The sequence below is a fragment of the Ischnura elegans genome, chromosome X, assembly GCF_921293095.1.
Source record: "Ischnura elegans chromosome X, ioIscEleg1.1, whole genome shotgun sequence".
Taxonomy (NCBI): Eukaryota; Metazoa; Arthropoda; class Insecta; order Odonata; family Coenagrionidae; genus Ischnura; species Ischnura elegans.
In genome coordinates this window covers 61,286,700-61,311,230 of record NC_060259.1, presented here as the reverse complement: position 1 = coordinate 61,311,230, position 24,531 = coordinate 61,286,700, and the positions used below count along the sequence as shown (strand labels likewise).

The 24,531-nt window shown below is 39.9% G+C and overlaps 1 protein-coding gene across 5 annotated transcripts in view; it reads right to left on the bottom strand.

Moving 5' to 3' along the window:
* The window catches only part of LOC124171472 (single-stranded DNA-binding protein 3), a 184,442-nt gene that overhangs the window by 36,712 nt on the left and 123,199 nt on the right, over nucleotides 1-24,531 (bottom strand). For 4 of the 5 annotated variants that reach the window (XM_046550643.1, XM_046550645.1, XM_046550644.1 and 1 more), the window contains exon 7: nucleotides 12,802-12,900. The exons of the other annotated variant lie outside the window; for it this stretch is intronic. In XM_046550643.1, coding sequence (XP_046406599.1) covers nucleotides 12,802-12,900 — 99 coding nt within the window. The remainder of the gene's footprint in view (nucleotides 1-12,801; nucleotides 12,901-24,531) is intronic. 5 annotated transcript variants of the gene reach the window in all.

The following is a 24,531-nucleotide window of genomic DNA, read 5'->3' as shown; positions in this document are numbered from 1 at the left end:
GACACAGACGCTTGAACCTTTGAGGCTGCCTAAATCTCCGAATTATTTTTATATAAAATAACGTTAAAAGTGACGGACTACGTATTAATTATATATACATTATATTACTTTACTAATTTTTGAGTTATTATCATGCTGGCGCTGTAATTGAAGACAAATCAAGTTATATGAAATCGGCGATTTGAATGATATTTTAAAATTTTCATTCTTTGTACCCTTCCTTTACAGCATGAATGAATTTCATACACGCAAAGAAAAACCTTTTCCAACAAAATATGCGGTAGGAATTGGTTTCGAGTTGCTCTCTCACAGCATAACTTCCTGAAGACACGGAGCAGCCATCCCGTCATCCTTAATAAAGCATCTTCCAGGATTCTTGGCACGAGGGTGGCCCGAAGAGGGGGGCGGGGAAGTAATCGGAGTCCGAGTCATTGAGGGCTGGATGTTGGGGAGCGGTGGAGGGGGAGGAGGTGCGGGGCATGCGCCGAGGGGCAGAGGTGACGACGCACAGAGGGCGCAGGAGGAGACGCCGCTTCCCGCGTGTGTTTTGGCCGATCCCCTTTTCCCGCCAAAAACCCCACCCCCTTCGCTCGTTCGCACCCGACCCGTCTGCTACGACCACCCCTTCTCACGAGCAATTAAAGCACGGAGATCGCTTCGGGAGAATTGGATCGGTCATAACCTGCCGCCGCGAATCGCTCGTCTTTTGAGATCGAACACGCTGCTGCGACTGTTGCAGGAGCGGAGCATCGGCCAATCAGAGCGCAGCCTCCACGGAGGCATATTGCCTTTCAGTATCGTTTTATAACCGGCGCTGCTCCCGATTGGCCGGGGAAAACACGCCCAACCGGTATAGTGTTCGCTTCCCTCCCACCCCAATGGCGTGAATAGCTTAAGCCTCGACGAGTTGTCGCGTTCCCACCAAGTGATGGGAGTGACCTATGACATGAGTTGGGCTGGGCGAGGCAAATAAATCACTCCTGCTTCATTGAGGCTATTTATACAATATGCTAACGGAAGGGAGGGTAGTGATAACCGCCACCTATTTCTGGCTATTTTCACGGAATTAGTATCACTGATAACTTGGGTATCAACCCTTGTTTTAAGAAAATGTTACATCGTAAAACGGCAAAGAAAATATGAAATCTAGTGCGAATGCCTGGGTGACCTAACGAAAGCGTAACCCACTAATGAGCCATTAAGATAAGAACAATTTTAATTTCGATAAATTTGAAATATTTCCATACAGTTCCTGCACAATCCTTCACCGTGTGGCCTCGACTATAATCTGAAACTTGGCGTTCGAATGGAGGGCATTTTTCGTCAGATGAATTAATTGGGAGTACTTTTTTTACCTATAGTTAAGGAAGATATTAAACTAAACACGATGCAGAAAAACGGTCAGTAAGGATCCATTCCTACGAAAATTTCTACGAAATGAGGAAAATGGTCTCAAAAAGCTCACAAAAAGTGATTTATAAAGTAAAGAATACAGAAAAGCGTTTCTAATTGAGGTAATCAGTCAATTAATCGAGCGAGATAATAAGCGGTCAAATACAAGAAAAACTTCAGAATCTATGTGACAACCTCTTCAGGTTGTGTTGAATTAAAACTTTTGGGCTATGTCGCCGCGTCAGATTTTGGGTGGCCCCAACGTTTCCCGACCGATGCTGGTCGCTTTCTCAACTGAATCAGATTCCCTTGAGAAAGCGACCAGCATCGGTCGGGAAACGTTGGGGCCACCCAAAATCTGACGCGGCGACATAGCCCAAAAGTTTTAATTCAACATGACGAGCACCCGCGAAAGTTTTAACGAAGAATTACTCTTCAGGTTGCTTCCTAGATAACTTTACCCGCCTTACATAGCTGGAAAATCTCTTTTCGCGAACTATAAAACTTCCATATATTTTTAGTCTGTTATACGTTTTGGAATGGAATACGCTAATGCTACTAAGACTTTGGCCCTCATTTTAGTAAATCAATATCACTTCCAGCTTTTAAACTCAGCGCTCCGACCCGAAGATTGGTTAGGGTAGCTGAGGGTAGCGCTTACCCTGGAGGAAGCCATGGGCGAGTGCATTACTCACATTCGGGGTTGGAGCGTGCCTTTCTCTGGACCATCCCGAACTGCGAGGATTTCCGCTTTGGGGAGCTAAAAGGCTTCGAACCCGATTGCCCACAAGGAGATTAGTATTCCAAAGCCTTAACTACGGACTAAACGCCCTCCTTAGAAACAATATTACCCCCATCCCCAAACCAGAACATCAAGCGAAGGCGCCACTATGCCGCAGGATGAAATAAAGGCTGCATAAAGTTAATAACTATGGTTATTACTTAAATGTTCGCACTCGTAGATAGTATCCCCACACTATCTGAAAGGTTTTCGCCTAGACAGCACTCGTTGCAAGAAGGTAAAACTTATTCTATTTCAAGAGCAAGAATTAACCACGATAGACCTCATGATAAAAATTTACTTTAGTTCCAAAGATCAGCATTGATTGAAATGGCTACTGTTTGAAAATATTGCCATTATTTGCGGCTTGCTTTCCTGTGCCATCTGTTTCATAATTGCGTCGAAATCCGGGTTGGTTTCCAAAAGTAAGTGAGAACAGAAACCAGGCACATGCCTGAAAGTACCACTTACAATTAGTAATCTTCCACCAAGTCTTATTGATTACTATTTATTGTAAAATGGGTTCGTAACTACTTATGGCTTAAAAATACAAATAATAAAAAAATGCGTCATTTTTACCCTCCTTAGCTGTAAAATTATGGATTCTAACATTATTCCGAATTGAGAAATAAAATATGGTCTAGTTCTCCAAATATGAGGTTTACGATATTTTCAAGTTAGCTAGATTCCCAAGAAGGTACGTACATATAGTTAAAAGAATTGGGTCTCGTATAAATTGTGGGTAATTATCAAATTGAAAAGAACCCCCAAAGCACCATTTTGTTTGTATTGCATGTGTTAAACATCATTACTATTTTTGAGATTATTTTATTACTTGTTATTATTATAATGAAATAATTTATTCCTGCTTATATAACCCATTGTAAACGCCTTAGCGCTGTTTTTGGTTTTAAATAAATAAAAAACCAAATGGGAACCACCACGAATATTACAAATGACGATCCTCAAGTCGGCCTCTAAATGTGTTGTCACTCACAGCGCATTAAAGTGGGTTTACTAAAGATTTTAACGGGAAAATAGTGTTAATTAGGGGTATTAACCGACATTTATACACATTATGACGTGATCTATCAAATTCATTACTTTCCAACGTTATTACCCGCAATTACAAACATAATACTGCGCAATATTGAAAAAAAGCTGATCGCACTGCACTCATCTCCGTGCCGTGGGCATTTTTGAAAACCGATTAAAATGCGACCGAAGTGGTAATAGAAATCAGCCTTCTATGGGATGGAATTGGGCCTATTCTAGGCAGTCCCCTAGCACCCAACACTCGTACGATCGTCCAACGTTGGTATAAGTACCTAGGCTCAATTACATTACTTCGTCCAAAAAGTAATCACTTGCGAGTATAATTACTGATTTTGTAAAGTAATCAGAAAAATTATAGTTACAATAAAAAATACTTCTTTAAATAATGTCCACGCTTGAGAAAAACCTGGCAACAGACGCGTATCGCAGTAAAAATGTTGAATAATCGAGTCATAGAAATTGCTATTTGCAATTTCACTGGCGATACATGCAATTTTAACTGGTGTAACAACAAAAGGGGGTTTCATATTTTGTACCTATCATAAGCAGGCTACAAAAAGTGCGGCAGAACCTTAACAAGCAAAACTAGCAAAGTTTGGTATTCAAGGATTCGAAGTTATCTGTAGGCCTAAATCAGGAATGCAATAGTCGATTACGAGCAAGTAACGATTGAAACGAAAATAAATATTCCTCTTCCACCGTAAAGGCCTATTACACGGTGAATTTTCATTCGAATAATCTTGCGAATGGCAATCATTCACCGTGTAAAACGGAAATTTCCTGCATTCGCATGAAATTTCAAGCATATTGTAATTTGCTTAAATGATTTCTGAGAATGATATGAGCGCACGGCGTCCTGCTTGACGTTGGCACCACCTCGGAATTTTAAGAGCATGTATAAAAACTTTAGAAGCACAGTAACCCATGCAATAGATCAAATAATTAATATGCACTTTGAGAGAAGATAAATTCACAAACATCAATTCTCTAAAGAGGGTAATTTGGAAATAATATTCTGGATATTTAAAGAACAAACACGTTGTTTTTCTCCCAGATTGCGTCTATATTTTGTTAAATTTACAATTATTAATCCATATTTTATTATTTGAACGCTAAATTTTGGGGTGAGAGCCCCAATTAATGACAAATTCTTTGTTTAATCGGTGAACACATACCAACGAAAACGAGCCGTTATATGCTCACCTATGAAATCACAATATTGCCTACCCTCCATGAGTCAAGGGGCAAACACGAATTATCATTCAATGAGCTATAGAGCATGTTATATTTTGATTGAATGATTCCGTGAATGATATGAGCGCGTGACGTCCATATTGCCACTGGCACCACCACGGAATTTAGATATCATGTATAAAAACATTGGCAGCACAGTAACCCATATGACAGCTCAAATAATTAATATACATTTCGAGATAACGTAATTTCACAAACATCAATTCTCTAAAATGGGGACTTCGGAAATAAAATTCGGGATAATTAAAGAACAAAAACGTCGTCTTTCTCCTAGGTTGCGCCGACATTTTCTTTTATTTACAATTATTAATGACGAGTAAAACGGCCTAAAGGAATAAATTACAAATAAAAATTACATTTCGTACATTTTTCCCCTTGTCTAAAGCCATTGAGCGATAAAGGGCGCCCTTTAAGGAATTTTCAGTTCGACCTTGGAGCTATATGGCGGGAAGGCGTTGACTTTGACGGGAAACGCCACCAGTGATTCAACTGGCTTCCCCCCCCCCCCTCCCACGGGTCTGCATCCCCAGGGTGCCCGACGGCCACTAATTCTCCGCGAAACCGCAATCAAGCTTTCGTTCTCATTCACCCCACCCACGCGGCGTGGTCCACGCGCTCCCGTCGACGGCAGATGATCACTCTCGCGTCGGCTAGCATTCCGTCATCGGTCGACACAATGGAGGGAGCGGATTTCCTACGATTCCACGCGAATAACTGATCAAATATCATCGATCGTAACAGATTAAAAATACTGTTTCCCTAAAGGTTGTCCTTTGCTGCCAAAGAGCAAATTTAAGCCGGATTGTATAAGAGTAGGTCTATGAATATGGGTCATTTCATCGCAGAGAAACTAACTATGATCCCTTGGAGTCTTAAATTTCAATAAAAATGTGAGTATGGTTATATGTAATGAGCTCAATGTTTAATCATTCAAACCCCGAGACATTTGGCGAGATCTCTTCAAATTAATGTCTATTCCAATTTGTTCCCATCATATCCAATAGAATATGCCTTGAATAATGTAAATTATTTTATCTCTGCTAAGAACTTTCGCAAGGCAATGGCATCCGAATCTTTTTTTAAATTAACGAATTTTTTTCAGATATTAAAATTTCCCTACAATTTTATGCCATTACCATTTTTAACTTTTAATTAAAATAACTGTGACATAACTTTTCTCAAATATTTCATCATAGATTAGACCGACAACATTACGACAATGTTCAGGGCACATTTTTTATATAAATCGGTAAATATTAGCAATTTTTTCATACTAGTTTTAGCAAAACATTTGGTATTCAGCCTGAGGTTAATAAATGCTGTCATCACAATATAAGTGACTGAGGGAGTCTCAAATGTTTAATTAAGGTGTAATTCCCATTAATTACTTTTTATTCACAATTATTCCTGAAGTTCGACTGCGACTCTATTGTCATTAAAAATCGTATTTTTCACTTCCGTTTAACGTTAATTTGCTAATTACGCGAAATTACGATAAACTCCACGTACGGTGATGTGCCGCGTTTAATCTTCAATAGGACAATAATTTGACTACACACCATACGGCCTTTATTTGTCACAACGGAATTCACTTTTAGCTGTGCATTTAATTTTACCTACGTATAGAGACAATTTAATATAAAATAATACATTTAGGTTTTAATGCAATTCTAAAAAAAAATGTCCCATGCCAGGCCCAATATTCAATCAAAGGTTTAAACAAGATCACAATTGGAATTTTATCGGGTTCGTTTCTCTATAAAAAATCCATAACAGAAAGTGTTTGAGCCCGGAAAAAGACCTTCCGCATTTGTCAGGGTAAGTAACTAATTTCATATATCACGTAGACCTACGTGGAAGAATTAATGAACGGACATTTTTTTTAGAGCCATTTATAGTGGTTATTTCGTGGAAACGACAATTCGACAGCGATCCAACCGACTTTCACCAGACAGCCTGAAAATAATACAATAGAGATTTCATTGATTTGATTGCAAGAGGCAATGTAAAATTCGATCCGAATTTTCTTTGCCATAGTACACTTTAATACGAATTAAATTGACTATGTTCGCAGCCAAACTTTAAAATACCGTGTCCTGAGTCTGGTCCTTCACTTAATGCGCCCAGGGCTGAGGAGTTCTTCGGAGCATAAAATGAATTAACTTTTTCTCTGGTTATTTTGTTCAGAAAAAAATCATGGGCGAATAGGAATTCAAAATTCTTGGAAAACCATCACCATATAGGGATAAGGATTTCTCATGAACATTTCCACCCCCGCGGGGATATGACCTAGGGTTTCCGAGATGATAAAATAGCACTCAAGCCACCATACTACGCAAAACCTCCTTTAACAAGTAATGAGATGACATCTATACCCTGTATTCCAACGTGAAATGCGGAAAAATTGAAAATGAAATGAATAAACGAGAACCTTCACTGTGACGCCACGTCGTCAAGGAAATGGAGTTAATATTCGGTTTAGGTTCATATGGGCCGACCTCTGAAAAACATTCACTGTGACGCATTAAGATGCCTGCTTGAGCTCAGTGTGGAGGGAACTTTTAAGTATTCCATCCGCCGGATGTAACGTTAAGCCCCGGCCCCCTGGCGCCTTTCGTAAATAATCGGCCACTGCCGACGCCGGGTTTCTCTCCACCCTTTCTTCCTTACATTTCCCACGGCGCAAGTTACCCAAGCTATTGGTCACCTCCTCCACATACAAATACCAACAAAGTCTTGGTTTGATTCATACATTTTGCGGATGAATACAATTAATATACTATCCAAAAAATAAAATTCTCCCCGGTCCAGATGTAAATGAAACAGGAAGATAAATTATCGAAATATGGAAATGAATGAAACGTCCTTTGCAGGTTCCACTTATGAACTTTACTAATGGTTCGATGGCTTTCCATTTATTTACATCATTGTAGAAAGGCTCTTTCCTGAAAGAAGGAACGATTATACCACATCTCACTTGAAACAGCCCAGTTTTGTTAGACCTCTTGCAAAGTTAGAAACGCCATCCGAGTGGCTACCGAATTTTGCAGGTGGAGAAAGAAACGGAGGGGGAATACCGCACAGCGCCATTGCGTTTTGACGAATTTATCGCGTAACATCCCTGCTTCGACACCCCTGCTTTAAAAACCATTTAACACCCTCGTTGTTTCACCGCCGATGACTGAAAACTTGACAACGGATAAAAAAAGTAAAAAGAACATATGGTACGACTGAAACTACGGCTGTTCTACAGAGATGTGGAAGGCCAGGGGAAACCACCACATTAGTATCCTGAGAAGACGCAGCTACTCCAACTTTTAAATAATCAAACATGGTAAAGGCAAGAAATAAATCACTATGAGAAGGCTAGAGGATAGGAGAGATGAATGGAGAGCTGCGACATACCAATCTTGGGGTTGTTGACCAATGACGTTGACGAGGACACTATTTATTTTTCCGATTCGCTCCAAATCGAAATTTAAAGAAAAAGGTGAACAATCCAATCAAACGTGCACCCACGAACATTACAAAAGAGGATCCTCAAGACGGCCTCTAAATGTGTTGTCACCTACCGCGCATTTAAATTGGTTAACAAATTCACCACTCGCATCGCTGACGAACAAATTGATCTGAGCTTCCCGAGGAAATAAGGTATAATTAGGGGTGTCAACCTAAGTTTACATTCACGATGATGTCATTTGTCAAAATTATAACTCTTCAATGCTATTCCTCGCTATTGGAAACATTATACCGCAAAATATTGGAATAAATTGTATCGCACTGCACTCATCACCGCGCCGCGGACATTTTTGAAAACCGATTAAAATGCGACCGAAGTGGTAACAGAAATCATCCTTCTGTGGGATGGAATTGGACCTCCTCTATGCAGTCCCATAGCGTGCACCATTAGATTAGTGTCAAAAATCACGGTCCGATTTCCGTCTTCCACGAAAAACTGTCTGCGATCTTTCACTGTTTCGACCAACTAGCCACTCTCATCTCGCACCTTAAAGCAAAATGTTGCTGCGAGTTACTGAATAATTTTTCCCCTCATCGTAATGACAACTCTGCAGGGCCAACACGCTCCACAAGTCGAGTCACGAACATCCTCATCACTAATTATAAGTCCGATTCGAAGAAATAGGTGTCACATTAAATACAAAAACATGACATTTATGTTACAGAATGAAAGTTAACGTCGGTAATGCATAAAAGATGTGTGCATTAACTTGCTGCAATAACATCTAGTGACCATTCATACTATTTATTTTGAAATGCTGCACTCCTGAGATATATTGTCCCCATCCCTCCTATCCTCTTTCCGCCTATTCATTCACGCCTTTACTGCTAATTGCTTCATGACTCATTTTCTCTGGCCGTCGTATACATCTATAGAGAGTTTCCCAATAGCGCTATTCCATCAATTTTCTCTTCCCTTATGTTTATCACTGATACGCACAATACATTCGGAAAAGTTGCAACTCAAAATTCTCTGATGTGAATGAGTGGGAAAATACTCAGAACTTGAGAATACCTAAACGTAACGGGAAATGAGAAAAGTTTGTACGAAAACCTCATGTACCACTGAGCGCATACAAAAGGACTAGTATTAAGAAGATACAAGAATGATTGTCCCCTCATAGACTTACCAGGAGCACAATACGGAACACTGCCTGGTGGGCGATCAAAACATCGGATTATGTTAAATAATTTGATAGGTAGAAAGCTACATAGTTTAGGGGGAAAATATAGAACTTAGAATATCTACGGGAATGAGGAAAGTTTATACGAAAACCCAAATAACACCTACACGTATCGAAAAGAAACTTAATTAGTCTCAAAAGAATCTTTTATTATCCTTCTATGATTCCATCATTATTCTAAAATAAAAAGTCGCATTTAACTTTTTTTTGCTTCACTTACAGGAAGTATTGAGAGGAAATATTGAATGACATGCCGTGTGCACATTCACATACATAATTTCAACATTTCAGACAAAATACGAATTAACAGTTATTGCGGATCGACAAAATAAGATCGTACACTAATAAATTTTCTGAGAAATTGACAGAACCACAATTAATCCCCAGTCTAAAAATACTGATGAAAAACAGAGATCACCACTGACGAATACATCTAAGGGACGCATGATACGTAGTACGGTAGCTCAATCATATGAAATCGTTTTCTTCAGAACAATGAATACCTTATTCCAACACTTATCCCCCCACCAATCATGCACACTGGCTCGTGCTGGAGACCTTTTGCAACGAGACTCGAGTCCTTGAGGACTAATGGACCTTCGAATTGCACCATTCCGTAAGCGTAGATGGCAGCCTACTCCCCTGTATCCATCGAGGGTTTCACCCAATCCCAACATCACACTCGGAAGGAATCAAACCAAGTAAATCTACAGATCCACCACCATCACCCGCCCGAGAAACGTATACGAGAGGGTAAAAAGGATGATAGTGTTAGTAGGTAAAATGCCTCGCACCGCACACGCTATTAAAAGAAAAAATTGGGAGTAAAACAGAAAAACGGAAATGATAACTTAAATGATGGGGAAAATAACAACTGAAATGAGACCATTTCCGATCAAATCCATAATGTAAACTAATCCTTTGCGTAAAGGTGGGTATTCGTTTTGCTTCGGAATAGAAGCAACACCAAGAGTGTCATGCCGAATTCCATCTAACGTAAAATCTCATTTCGACAACTCTGAACTAGCTACAGGGGTAACTGAGGATTTCATACTGATATAGTCATTAAGGCCTGGTTACATGGTACATTAATATGTACGAGTTTATGTCTGTTTGCATGAATGATTTTTGCGGAACGGGACGGAACATGCACGAATGCTTGGAAAAAATTAGAACAGGTTCCATTTTCCATTTATGCGTTCGCACAAGTTGGGTGATTACAAGGTCAATTTTCGCGCCCATTCACGCAGTCGTACATTTATGCATTAACTTGTACAAGTTAACGTATAATGTAACCAGGGCTATATACCAGTAAGAGAGATCATGATACAGAAACATTGAGACTAATAAGAGTCAAAACTGTCCATCAACGAGATTAATTCGATGCAGGATTCCCAAATAACTTCCCTAACTTGGGTCCAGAAATCGTTATTGAGCGAAAGGTGAAGAATTTACAGGCTCATTGCAACACTACACGATAAAAATAGCTTATAAAATGAGCTAGTATTGGGGACAACAGTGAGATAATAGGTACCCCATCGAAGACCTATCGGAACTTTCATTTTTCCCAAATTAAATACACGAGTTGGGCGTATTTTACTTCAATCAGAGATTCATTCCAGATGCACGGCCAGCTGGCAAGGATATTCCCTCGGATTCTTTCGATTCCGCAGCTGATGATTTACATGGAACCTTTCCGCGAGACGGCAGAGGTAAATCACGTAAGTGATCTTCACTGGAAGATGTCAGTTCACCTACAACTCCCTCCGCCAATGCTCACAAAGGTTAACGGCGAAGGAAAATATCATGAGGTCGACGTTCACCAGCGTACAGGGAACCTCAGTGGCATTTAGGTACCTATGCTCCATACGGCTAAATTTCAAAATTCCCAATTATGAATGAGATGATTGAGGGAGAAACTCTTACGGAAATAACTTACGGAGTACAAAAATCGTGTTCGAAGTCAAATTATGAGAATAAACACAAATAATGATTCCTACTGTATTCGATTCTACCCTTAAATTGAGAATTCGAAAGAATAGGAAGTCTCAATATGTGTAGAATAATATCGGCCGCATGTTCCTACTGGCGAATACATATGGGGGCGCCAACCCCCCTTGCGGGTCCGCCCTTATTATCAAACATTCCATAACAACACAAATGTTTTACAATTGCAACTTTTTATATCATAAGATATCATTGTCTTGTGTACGTGTATAATCAGTATAAATAAAATTTTCTTAAACTCTGCATGTGACTTTATTATTTTTCATTACGATAAAAGCATAGGTAGCTCAACGTATCATTTGCGCCCCCCCTTGAGTTTTTTTCCTGTATCCGCTACTGCGTGTTGCAGGAGAGACAACTACAAAAGGCTTCCATATACTTTGATTGCTGTTACTAGTATATGTGGATGACTTCAGCCAATATCACTAGCACCAATGAGGGAAGGTATGTACGGGTCAAAAATCATACGGCGTCGGCGCCCGTGTCTGACGTCCCATCCCATTGACAATACTTGACGTGGCCTCCACGCAGCCACCAAGTAGGGACCGGAATTCTGACGAAAAAGCTCAAAACTACCGGGAAAAAATCTATTGCAATCTCAACGACCAGAGCTCCCAAGGTATTTCCATCGAAAAATATGACACCGAATATTAGGAGGTTAATTTTTTAGTCAGAAACTTTGCAGGCACAGCCACACCGACCACACAATTAACAGATAAATAAGTTTCTGCCTACAGGAATACCTAAGAATTTGAGCACAGCGTGTTTATCAAAGGAATGCTTCGACAAGGAGCCCGAATATTTACACATTAAGAAGTAGTTAGAAAGAAATATGCTAAGTTTTGAGGAGAGAGTGAGATCGGACAAATAATTTACTAGTTACTTACTTAGTAGATTACACGCCGATCTTGTTTGACAATGAATCTAGCAATACCATGAATCGCCGAGCGTAGACTTGGGAACAAAATATCTTATAAATGACCCTAGGAGGTCAGAGATATACTGGATAAATCACGATGGGCCGAGTGGGTAGGTTTCGTTGAGTGGCAGGAACAGAGTCGGCGGACTGGGAAGGTTTAGGACTCTCCTACATCGACCAAAATATTTAGAGTTGCTAAATCTAACGAAGCATACGTTTCCATTCGAGCTGAGGCTTGGGTGATACCCTGCGTCTCCATTGAAACCTCAGCCCTGAGGAAAACTCGCCTCTAGGGCCGAAACATCCGCTAACATATGTTGTTTCCTCCTGTGCAACATCCAAAAAACTACTTATCACACACAACGGTATCGATGCTGTTCACTGTAGAAGGGATGATAGGAAAAATTGCCAAAGCAAGATGGCGGACTGATGGTCCCGCAGGGCAACCCACGATAGCACCTCCAGCAGATTCCAAACACCTTGAAATGACCACAATCTGTAGATTCAGAGACTCGGAGCGCCCTCCACCGCGCCGCGCACACGGTACAAGGAGCAAGACATTGGGTCGGTGGACAGGTGCAGAGAGGCGGTCTCGGGGAGGCTAAAAGGCGGGTTTCGCATGCGGTCGAGGCGACAGTGGCAGACAGAAAGATAAGAGATAGAGAGAGACACTGGGTGTGGACACTCACCTGGTTGGGCATCATTTGACTATGCGGGAGTGGGGGCTGAGGGTGTGGGGACGGCTGAGAAGATGCATGCGTCGGCGGGGACGGCCTCATGGTAGAATTCTGGAACAGAGCAGCGCAATAGTTGTTGAGAGAGACACAAGCGACCCGTCATGGAATATCCTCTTTTTCCAGTCCTCCAGCAGCCTCCCCCTCTCTCTCCCCACCCACCCTTCCCCCCTCCCCTCCTCCCGCTCGCTTTGTCCTTTCTTTCTGGCCTTTCCGTTTTCTCTCTAGATCGAGAACTCCCACCCCGGATGCCAGTTTACTAGGAAACTAACAATTTGTGCGGGGCCGGCGCAGGGAGAGAAAGACAAAGAGACAGGAGACGGTGGAGGCTGGGAGGGAGGAGGTGAGTGGTCCAGGGCGAGGGGAGGCTGCGAGGAGGGAGTCGGGAGATGGAAAACTTTGGGGATACATGGGTAAATGGGGAGTGCAAGTAGAATAGGAAAATAGGGAAGAGGGAAAAGGTACAAAACACTGATAAGCCATGAGGACATGAAGATGGTAGACCACGGATAGAGGTCCGGAGGAACAAGGAAGACTTTGAGGAGATAGGTTGAAGGGTAGGAAGCGGAGGGAAAAGGAACATTATGGGGACAGGAACACAGGAAAGATAAAGAGTAGAAGTGGAATTGTAAAATAGGGAGGAGTGGAAAGGGTTAAAATTGGTAATCCATCAGAAGAGGTAGAAATAGGAATGGAAGAAACTCCGTAAAACAAAGCGGAGGAAGCGGAGGGAAAAGGAACATTATGGGGACAGGAACACAGGAAAGAAAAGAGTAGAAGTGGAATTGTAAAATAGGGAGGAGAGGAAAGGGTTAAAATTGGTAATCCATCAGAAGAGGCAGAAATAGGAATGGAAGAAACTCCGTAAAACAAAGCAGGCTACAAGGAAATAGGTAGCATAGATAGGATAAAACATTGGTAGCATACTCTTTTAAAAAAAAAGGAGGAAAGGGTAAATGGAAAAGGGTAGAGAAGAGACAATCCATCAGGAAGTACATACGAAGACAGTCAGAGGGTTGGGAGCCAATAAAAAAGGCTATTGACGATTGAGTAAGGATTTTTTTGGATTTGGTTTGTGGTAGCTGGTGGAGGAAATTCAGACAAAGCAGCTCAGGAATAGTATCATAGGCTGAATGGGAATGATAAACTGTAAGCGATTCATAGGGGAAATAGACAAAGGAGAACATATCATAGGAAGCTATTCAGATAGGACAGGTTGCGAGGTAATGCACTAGGGAGGGGAAAATAAGCCATGAATATGGTGGAAGGACTTGGGATACAAAGAGAGTGCGAGAGGAATATGAGTATGGGGAAGATTAAAGGTAAAATATTAGAACCCATCATGAAAAACAGACAAAAAGGTCGGTGGACGAGGGGTTGATAATATGATGGGTTATTAGCGAGAGAAGGAACATGAATTTCTGAGAAAACAGTTCGCTGAGTAGGTAAATATTCTTGATCCAGGATCCATTTAATGGTTAGCAACTTCCGTAACGGGATAAATATTTTTTATGGAATCGATTTTACTACAACACTATCACCTGGCGAAAAAGTTGATAACAGGCGTCATAATAATTACCATAAAAATAAAATTGAGATCTGACTGTTAAGTTATTTTCCCTAGATTTTCTAACATTGAAACGCTTGCGACCTTGACCCATAAGGCGAGTTAGCATGAAAATTAATTTTATTATCGGGCTAGGTATAAGCGGATTTAAAAAAAAGGTATATTTTAAAATGGAAATATATAGAAAAAAACACCCCGAATACATAACTATTACGTTAAAATACGAGCGAGATCATATTAACAAAATTAACAAGACCGCACGATTTCAATTGCCTTGTGAATCCATTCTAACTGACACCGATCATTGCTGAAGCCAAGGTAATACATGTTTTAGGGGCATGAATTGATATCGCACAAAGTTAAACACCCACCTTAACATTACGAATCCATCCCGATTATCAGAGGAGCGTTGCATAAAAATATGTTGGAGTCAGAAATACATAATGACAAAATATTATTCATTTAGGTCCCTCCATAATTTATCGGTCGCCTTTCCTTTAAACCCGCGGTTTGGAATGACTGCCTGTTCTTTAAAAATCTTTCCTTCCGTCTTTAACTGGATCATGAACTGTTTTCAAAGAATTTCACACGCACAATAAGATAGGGGACAGTAGGGAAAATACATTCACTTCGGCTGGTGAGAAGGAAAAGGGATGGGCAAAGCATGGGATGGAAACACAGTGCCGGCAATAGCCTCAACTGCGATACATGATCACGCATCTCTTCGGATTGGTATCTCCGATATGTACAGGACATTTATCCGGAAAATTTGCTGAATTGCGAGCTACCCCAGGATTGATTAAGCAAATATCCTCCGCAATATCTTTAAGGCTTAAGACCCTCCCCGCACTACGGAAAGATCGAACGGGAACGGGGAACAATGTGTGTGCAGGAGAAGTGGAGAGAGGGATGCATACAAAGAAGAGGAGTGGGAAGCATAGGGAGATGAATGAAAGGGCCGGAATAAATTATAAAGAGATATTCCAATGAGAGGACACACATACAAAGCGATTCAAGGCTAGAGTTACACAAAGTGCGATACAGGAATCACGGCGCTCGGCGAGAAGAAATAACTTATTCATATTCTTATACACTTTTGGTTATTAACCTCTGATTTAAGGAAATTATTTTTAGTAATCAACCAAATCGAAATAAAAATGCAGCCAAAAATCACACCTTATTACAAGCAGCAACAGATCAGCGAAATACATCATTCCTCCTCAGCTTCAATACCTTTTACTAAATATAAAATCTTTGGGGTGAAGTACAATAAAATAAAAGACTGGAAAGGTATCTCAGAATACGTTATTATTGATAAAACTTAAGGTTTACAGCGAAGTTATTTCTTCTCACACGCCATTTAATTCCTGAATCGAGTGGTGCATGCAATATAATCTCCATAATTCGAACTTGGGCATCAATGAAGAATGATTTTCTTCAATAAGATTATTACTTAGAAATTCACTCTTATCAAGTCGAATTCTAGCCAGCATAAAAAGCTCAATTTCCACCAAGTTCGAGCTACGGAGTAAAATAAGTAAAATAGACACATATTCACATTTGGGTAGATATCGAATGATTAATAAATAATGAAGGTAATGACAAATTGTAGAAACAAATCGTTGAAATGAATCAGAAAGATGAATCACCATGAAAAATAATGAGAATATCTCGAAAAAATATGAGGAACAAACTATAATGGAAATGCAGTCATTGGTGGACACCAAGGCCAATTGGGAAATATTACGGTCCACGAAAGTGACCCTTAATTCATATTCACAAGTACTATTAACTTTACGAACATGGATTAATGATGGCTGAGTAAATGAAGCATGAATTCGGCACATTTATAGTGTAGCTTCACAATGCAGGAATTCCGTACGAATGCCCGTAAGCAGAAAATGAGAAGCTTCCACCAGAATCATTACTAACTTAAATTTTATTAAATCAAACAGTAACAAGGTTAATGTGCACATTCAATTTGTGTGTTTTACAGAAATGAAATTCATGTATAGGATGACAAACGTGACGATATTCAAAGATCTAAAAGGTGCGTCCAGTATTACAGCCACAATCGAATATTTTTTGATTTCATCGTGTTGAACATTAATGTCCTAGAAAAGAAAGCAAACCACTTTGAATTTCGATGAAATGCTATCGCGATGTTTACATCTAATAAATTTTAGAGCATCATGAATGCACCTACGATTGAAGCCCAGTAATAAAGGGTCAATACTGAATAAACATCACAGTGGGTTTGAGGATTTGAAATAATATTAGTAAATAACGATTTCATCAATTCATACCGAACTTGATACCTAGCTTCAGTAATGTAACGACCCAAAATCAAAAATGAAACTAAGGACAATTCATTTACATGGATTTGGGGAGAAATTGAAATGCAAAAATCGGTGGAGCTTCTAATGTTGATGGGAACATATTTTGTACACACAAAATCAAGGGAGAAAGAAATTCGAGCCATGGTTATGATTAAAGAGAACATCAAGCAGTTCCGGCTAATGTGATAATAGACGAGCTTCTTTGATGAAATACAACTAATTCATGGGACCTCTAGAAGTATGTTGTTGATCTAGGTGCATGGCTCTAAAAATATTAAAACGCAGCACTCTCAGTTGTACGTATCGGTGACATGAAATAAATAAACCAGCAAAAGCGCGAACTGCATCATGAGAGACACTAAAGCGAGAAAAACATGAAGGGAGAGAAGCATAGATGATATAATTACAAAGCATGCTTAGGCGACAAATGAGGACACCAACAGGTAAACCATGATGGGGGATGGAAAAAAGGTCTGGGCACAGGAATCGGTAATGACTGTAACGGTGAGAAAATAAGATACTAGGGGTCCTATTCGTCAAGTCTTCGGAATTCTTGAGTCACGAAAATTACGTTACTTCGGATATTAACAAAGATTTTGTTTCAAAAAGTTGAGACGTCTCTAATTGTCTAATGATCCGCGTCGTCACGTTCTGGGCGAATATGACCCCGGGAGAACATTCTCGGGGAGGGATGCACAATGATCATACTTTCATCAGGGACATCTGTCAACACATAAGCATCTGGAGCTATGCGGTCAAAGGTAAAAGCTGCACATTGGAGGGACAGAGAAAATGAACACACACTGTTTGGCGTTGATGGGTCGAGGAGGAGGGATGGAAGACAACTAAACGTCATTTAAAAGCAAACGACATAAGGAGAGAGAGAAAATGACGAGGATGCTTGATAAGTGATGTGAGGGCGAGGGTAGGAAACCATGACGACACATGAGCGCAGTGGAAGGGGGATTCCGAATCCTTTGGACGACTACGGTGCTTCAGGGATGCCAACGTAATATTGAAGGTTAAGGAGAGGGTCAGTGGGGCTTGATCACCAAACTATCTTCAGCGATCATTTTTTCCACCTCTCTGACACTAAATGAGCTCCGTATATAGCTTTTCAAGGACCAAAAAAGTAATCGTTCGGCCCATCATTTTCATGAATCACGCGGCCACCCTGCCGTCCTTTTTACTACCACTTTTCCGTCGGTTCCCGTACTTACAACTACCAACCCATTACGAGCCAAACGCTGTATCACAATCGTAGTTAGCGGCCGTGCGCTCTGATTGTTCGTACGCAAAGCCTCGGCCATCGCGGAGCACGCCTGGAGTGAATCCGGACATTCAATTTTATTTGACGACGCCAAAATAATTGCGAGAGAAGACAAGTACTTCCCGAGAATAATAAGAGAGGCCATTGAGATAGTCAAAAGACCAGCGAACTTTAACAGGGAGGATGGCTATCCCTTGCACAGCGCGTGGAAAAGGTATATTCGACGCAAATACGAGGACGTTCCCTGATTGGTCGAAATAAATCCACCGAATTGGCGCCAAAAATTGACTGTATAAGAGAGGACTAAAAGCTTCACTTCATCCTTCACCTGAGGACGCTGGCAGAAGAGCTGGCGAAACTGTTGTGGTTCTTCGACAACGGACGCGGATGCAGCCCGAAAGAATGCTGAACTCAGTGCGCTCTGATTGGCTGAAAGATGGTGCCAGCGATGGTTTCAATGACAGAAAAATAGACGTGAAGAGTGATGGAGAAAGGGACTTCTCATCCCAGGAATATAATCGCGTGAAACGGTAATTTTTACCTTATCATAAAAGCGATCTCTGTAGCCATCACTCGAAAGGGATGGAAAAATGATCGCGTGATTCAAGCCTTAGCAGCGTATTCTGGCCTAGTTTGGAAACTTAATATACACGAATATTTTCTATCTCTGATCCACTGCCTACAGTAAAACTTATCGAGGGCGAAACGTCGGCGTTCTAACCCCTACACGAACGGTGGCGAGACACGTTAATGATGTAACTCAGTACTCCGATTCATCACAGTGCGACGCAGCGGTCCCCGATAGGGTAGTTCCCTTCATCAAAGAAAACGTAAGGCATTGATTGCGATTCGTTACCCACCATTAGTGTATTCGTAATATACAAATTATTTGGTTTTAGAAATCCCAGTTTAGACGAATGACAATGGTCAATTTTAACCGCATTTGAAAAAGGCTAGATTGGCGCCCATACGATGCCACTCCACGTGACGTCTAGTTTCCGAGATTACCAATGCATGCATGAGGCACAGAGCTCAGGGAAACATGCCTTAATAATCACCTATTAAAACTGCCTATGGTCGGAAAGTTTCCTTCGTTTGATAAGGTATTAATAATTCTTATTTAAGCCAAGCGCTACCTGCTAGCAGCCAGCATCGCAGCGGCGCACATATCCTCGCCCCAAGGTCACCTCACACGGCGGCAGAGGGAACCAGAATGACGTCACACGGGCTTTTCCCAGCATTCATACTTAGCCGTCGCGTTTTCGCGCGCTTTAAAATTTTCACTTTTCATTCAATCGCTAAAAATATATATCGTCATTTAAAAATCTAAAAGCGTGAAATGCGTACTCCAGGAGTAATAATATTTCGATTTAGGCAATAAAAAATAATAGGAAACCACCCTATTCTTTTCCAGGGAGAAAATAGGGTACTCGGATGACTCCTCAAGAAAGTTCGAGAGCGGCAGCCACAGACTGGTTTGATGCCAGAAACATTATTAGACTATATGGAAAACTATCCGCAATGATAATTTTTAGCAGAACAGTGAAATATAATGTAAACATGTCTAATGTTCACAAAAGGTAAGCTACATCCTGGTAAATCTTCCTGGTAAAATAATGGTTCTGGTTACTAATGCCTGACGATTGAACTGGTTACTACTGACAATGAGTTACCTTCTTGAAGTTACGCATATCCACGAATCTAAGACGAACACGATTGTTAGACGACACCCTTTTTATAACTCGCAAGAAACTTTTTTTAAATAAATACCGTATATTTCTCCGAATACAGTATGCACTGCTCAAAAGCTCTGGGGTGGTCTATTAACAACAATAAAGTAATAGAGTGGCCTATATCATGGCCCCCTTACATAATTAGTTTTAAAGGAGGCTACGTCTACATTTGAGCGTAAGTAATAGAGTGACTAATACGGCAACCAGGACATCACCCTCAAGGTATAAATTGCGGTGAGGTAGGCGTAATAATTTGCAGTTCTGCCGTTTTTAAATATAAATTAAGATGTTTTTATTGCTTTTTGGAAACCGGAGGACATATTACGACGGAACACTTAAAGAATTCGACGCGGTTGTTGCAATCACGGCAATTCTTTTGTTTCAGTAGAGCAAGAATTTCTTATTCCTTATACTAGCTCCTAGCCTCAGGAACACAGCAAGAACAAGACAACGTACACTTTTCTGAAATATTTCGACGCCGAGAAAAATTACGGCAGGCCAATATCTCACTAATGGTCATCCGAATTTATGGAATTAAGTTTTCGAAATCATATTTAATAAATCACTATATAACCAAAAGAGGTACTGCGCAGGCAATTAAAAAGCGTCTGCCATTCTAAGCCAAACCCACGGGAACGCAGGCGGATTCGCGGACATACGGAACTCCCCTATTGTCTGATCGGAGTCGGAAGATCTTTGCCGGCACCTAAAAAATGTTTTGTTTTAAAAAGTAAAATAAAATAATTAATATTATATTACTGGTATTTTTAAAGTCTGTTTTTCATGCTAAGCTATCCGATGGAAAACTCAGCATGCAACCCGCTTATGAAGTCGAGAATTTTGCATCCGATTACAAAACACTATCCCGCAGGCGTTGGGTGAGAAAATAAACCACCTCTTAGATTCGCTGGAATACGTATTTCATGAAAAGTACCGAAACTAATGTGTAAACTCGTCCCTCAATTGTAAAATATTTTACTCTGGTCCACCTTCTTTTCAACATCTGCCGGTGGATCAAAAATGAAAATTTTACCTCCGTATTTTCTCAGAAGTAAAACTTTAACAAATGAAGCACAAGAAATTGTTGACACGGGTTTACTCTACTTACCTCGACGAAATTTCAAGCTGATAGCCCAAATTTAAACGAGTAATACGACACGAAAAAAAAGACAATGTAACCTCCCTATCGGGAGTAACTTGCCCTCTAAATTTCCAGTAAGTTATGCATTCAATATTTATTGCACTCTGCAAGATAGCTGGGAGGTAGGCTAGACAATGAAAGCAAGGAGTTTTCTCTCTATTTCTCCACATCCCAAGCAATACTTCCATTTCTTTAGTTCGCCACAATCGCAGAGGTAAGGATTACCTGAACCCCGACTGTTTCCCCATATAAACAACTAACCTCGGAATCGAGGTCCAGCAAAGAGAGCGCTCCACAAATGACTCTTTTAGGGTGACCTCACAACGAAACTCATGGAGTGACAATGCCGAATAGTCCTCATAATCGTAGCGTTATTGCAAATGACAAGTTTTAAAAACTCAAGACAAGCATAGCGGGTTAAATACGAAATAGTTCGATATTCTATGTAGTAAACCCGAATCTGTGCACGGAGTATTTTCTTCATTGTTTTCAACCCTCTGGAATTACTGCTGATACATCAGTTCCTCTTTCGAAATTTGGCCTCAGTTTGGATCATTTCCCACAGTTCATCAAAAAGTATATCTGCCATTATTCAATCGGCATGAATTTCAATGATCACACGGAATGAATTTATACATACATACGCTTGAACAAACGCAACGTTTTTCGATAAGGCGAAGGAAATTCTTAGAGAAATACAAAAACTATGAACGATGATGAATGACAGTTTCCAGAAGCCCACTTTCAAGAATTCTTGATAAAATATTTACGTAGCCAATTAACTTTAAAAAAGCATAAATCAAAGTCTTCTCATAATAAATACTTCAGAGGATTAAATGATGTACATTAGATAACCATGATTACCGATGGATTGAATCATACAAGAAAATCCTAAGACACTTGTAATGATGATTTTTATACACAGGCCTTGTCGATTGCCGATGATGCATTTTATATTTATAAATTAAATTAAATTTTAAATGTTAATATTGATTATGCATGCCCAATCGCATCAAAGTATTATATGACGATATGCTAAAATATTCCTTTAAAAAAAGGGAAAGTCGAGTATACATACGATTCTGCGCGAAAACGGGAGCCGTTAAGGACAATGGAGTAGAATTATCAAGGCAAGTTACACAGTCAATTAAATGCCAATGCGTCTGGTAATTGGTCTACGACTCTGGCGACAATAAAAATATAATAATACACCAAAAACATGTCACAAAAGTGATAAAGTTAGAATTTGGCATTTCTTTCAGTCAAAAGTCTTCATGAGTCAAGTTTGAAGATGAAATTTCTTCATCCTAAAACTACGACGATATATGCGACGATTGAAAGGCGATCAAACGCACTAACTCATCAATGAATAATGACTAGAGGTGGCCCAAGAACCACTGACAAATATTTTCCTCAATCAGAACTGCTACGGGATTTCGAATAGCAAGCTATTTAAATTGTTGAAGCTGTTGTAAGAAATTGCTACATCTCCATTTATCTCAACCACTGAGTACATAATCTCGAAAACTGATAATTTTTCGGTGAAAATGATCTCCTTCCTATTGAACTCAATTACAACCAATTTTTGAAAGTATTACTTAGACAAGGCATGCGTATTTTCAATCAAAAGCCAAGCTGCGTCGAATTCTACCGTGATCTAATTGAAATTTAGCTGATGCGCTTACTGAGTACATACAACTCAAGAGTTACAACTCAAGAATTTCAACTCTGAGCCTCTAGCACTATAGCCGCGCGAGTCATATTTAATTTCCGTACGAAAAAAATAATCATGAAATATTACAGTGTGGAGAAAAATTGTTTTATTTCAATTTTCAGCAATATAATATAATCATCGGAATGTCTTAGGAGAACGGCAGTACGTGTATTGGAATTATGACGTTTAAAAATTACGGAGGGAGACTCATCTTCAATCGTGTAAATTCTTCCTGAAAGATCCCCATCTGCTTATTACGGTTCCTAAAAGACGCTTGTATTATTTTTACGACGAATATTCAAGAAAAAACAAAATGCTACGACAACACGATTGCGATGTGTCAGAAAAAATATTAAACAACAACTTGTTATTGTTCCCGCACCTCTTAAATGAAATGAGGATTCATTATTGTAAAATATTTCACATAAAACAGTTTCCAAGTACGGTAAAATTGGTTCCTGAAAAACAGAAAACTTGTGTTGGAACCATTTTTCCTATTCGGTAATGTGGTGTTTATGAGCCAAACGCATTATTTTTTCGTATTTACTTACGGATTCTTTTCAATCCTCAGCCACACGCAGTAATCGTGAAGGTGGCCAAACAAAATCACCGGGTGGATGCAACATTGTATAAATCATCTTTACGAACGGCATTGTATTAAACGAAAAAGCATTATCCCAATGCCAACAGTTACTTTTCATGAAACCACGAATCACTATTTGATACGTGAATCATATTGACTGATCCAACTGAAATCCTCAAACCACTTGTTTGTGCCAGTATTTTTCCTTCATTTTTACGTGTGAATTGGGAAACACTCAAATTTACTAAGCAGCACGTGATGCCAATTCTATTTTGCATGCCATTTTTTTTCATTTGTTCCTCAGTATTTCCCAAGAGAAATTTGCTGTGAAGCAGGATATGACGAACGTATATCTGCCCTCAAATACAAAGACCGACCCCAACCAGTCGACTACCAGAACATGTGAACCGCCCATCCCCATGTGGAAACAAAATAAATATCTCCCGGGGAAATATTTTCTACCGTTGACATCCCAGCCAGGAAGAACCCATCTTGAAGGATTGTTAATTTTTAAACTGAACTCAATAAAAAGCTTGTTGACATTTTATTACAACTTGGTGCCCCACCTACTTTTTTCATGAATCGATCCAATTAGCCGATAAACTCGACATTAAAAAGCCATCGAACACGCGATGCAATATTTCCGACGGGGACACATTAGGACGGGGAAGTGTTCGCAGGCCAATCTCTAGTATGTCAGTGCGGACTAAAACAAAGCGCTAGACATGGTTGCGAGGTAAGCTATGGCCAAATTGCAATCACGTGGCTTCGAAAAATTGCCTGCGTTAAAATGGAGACTGGAAAAGTTAGTAGAATGCAGCGTAAAAAGTTTCTCCGAGAATTTAATTGATAGCATTTTTTTAAATATAAATAAATACACCACTGCTCCAAATTATATTATTCAATCGATGGGAGGAGCCAATCAGCGCTCCTCACTCTCAAGGAAAGGTGGAGGGATTAGGGTAGGTCACTTGGTTTCGGATTTTTAATCTTTACTGCAGAAACCACACATCGTCACCTTAAATGTAAGGCCTCGTAACTCGAAGACATCAAAATTTACAGTGCGAACAAAAACTTTGTTTTTCTTGTCATACGACATTTAAATAACTGTTTTGGTTTTTAAATTCATTCGATTCAATTTGAAATACAATTTTTTCACCTGTATTATACGAAACACGATATTTTACCACTAGTGATATAAAATGAAAATCTAATTCGTATGAAATTTTTGATTTACGATTTTACATTAAAGGTGACGATATCATTCTTCCCTAACCTCACTCAATTGTTTAATTCCGAAAGACACAATTCGAACACTAACGCTGGAATATAGTTCCG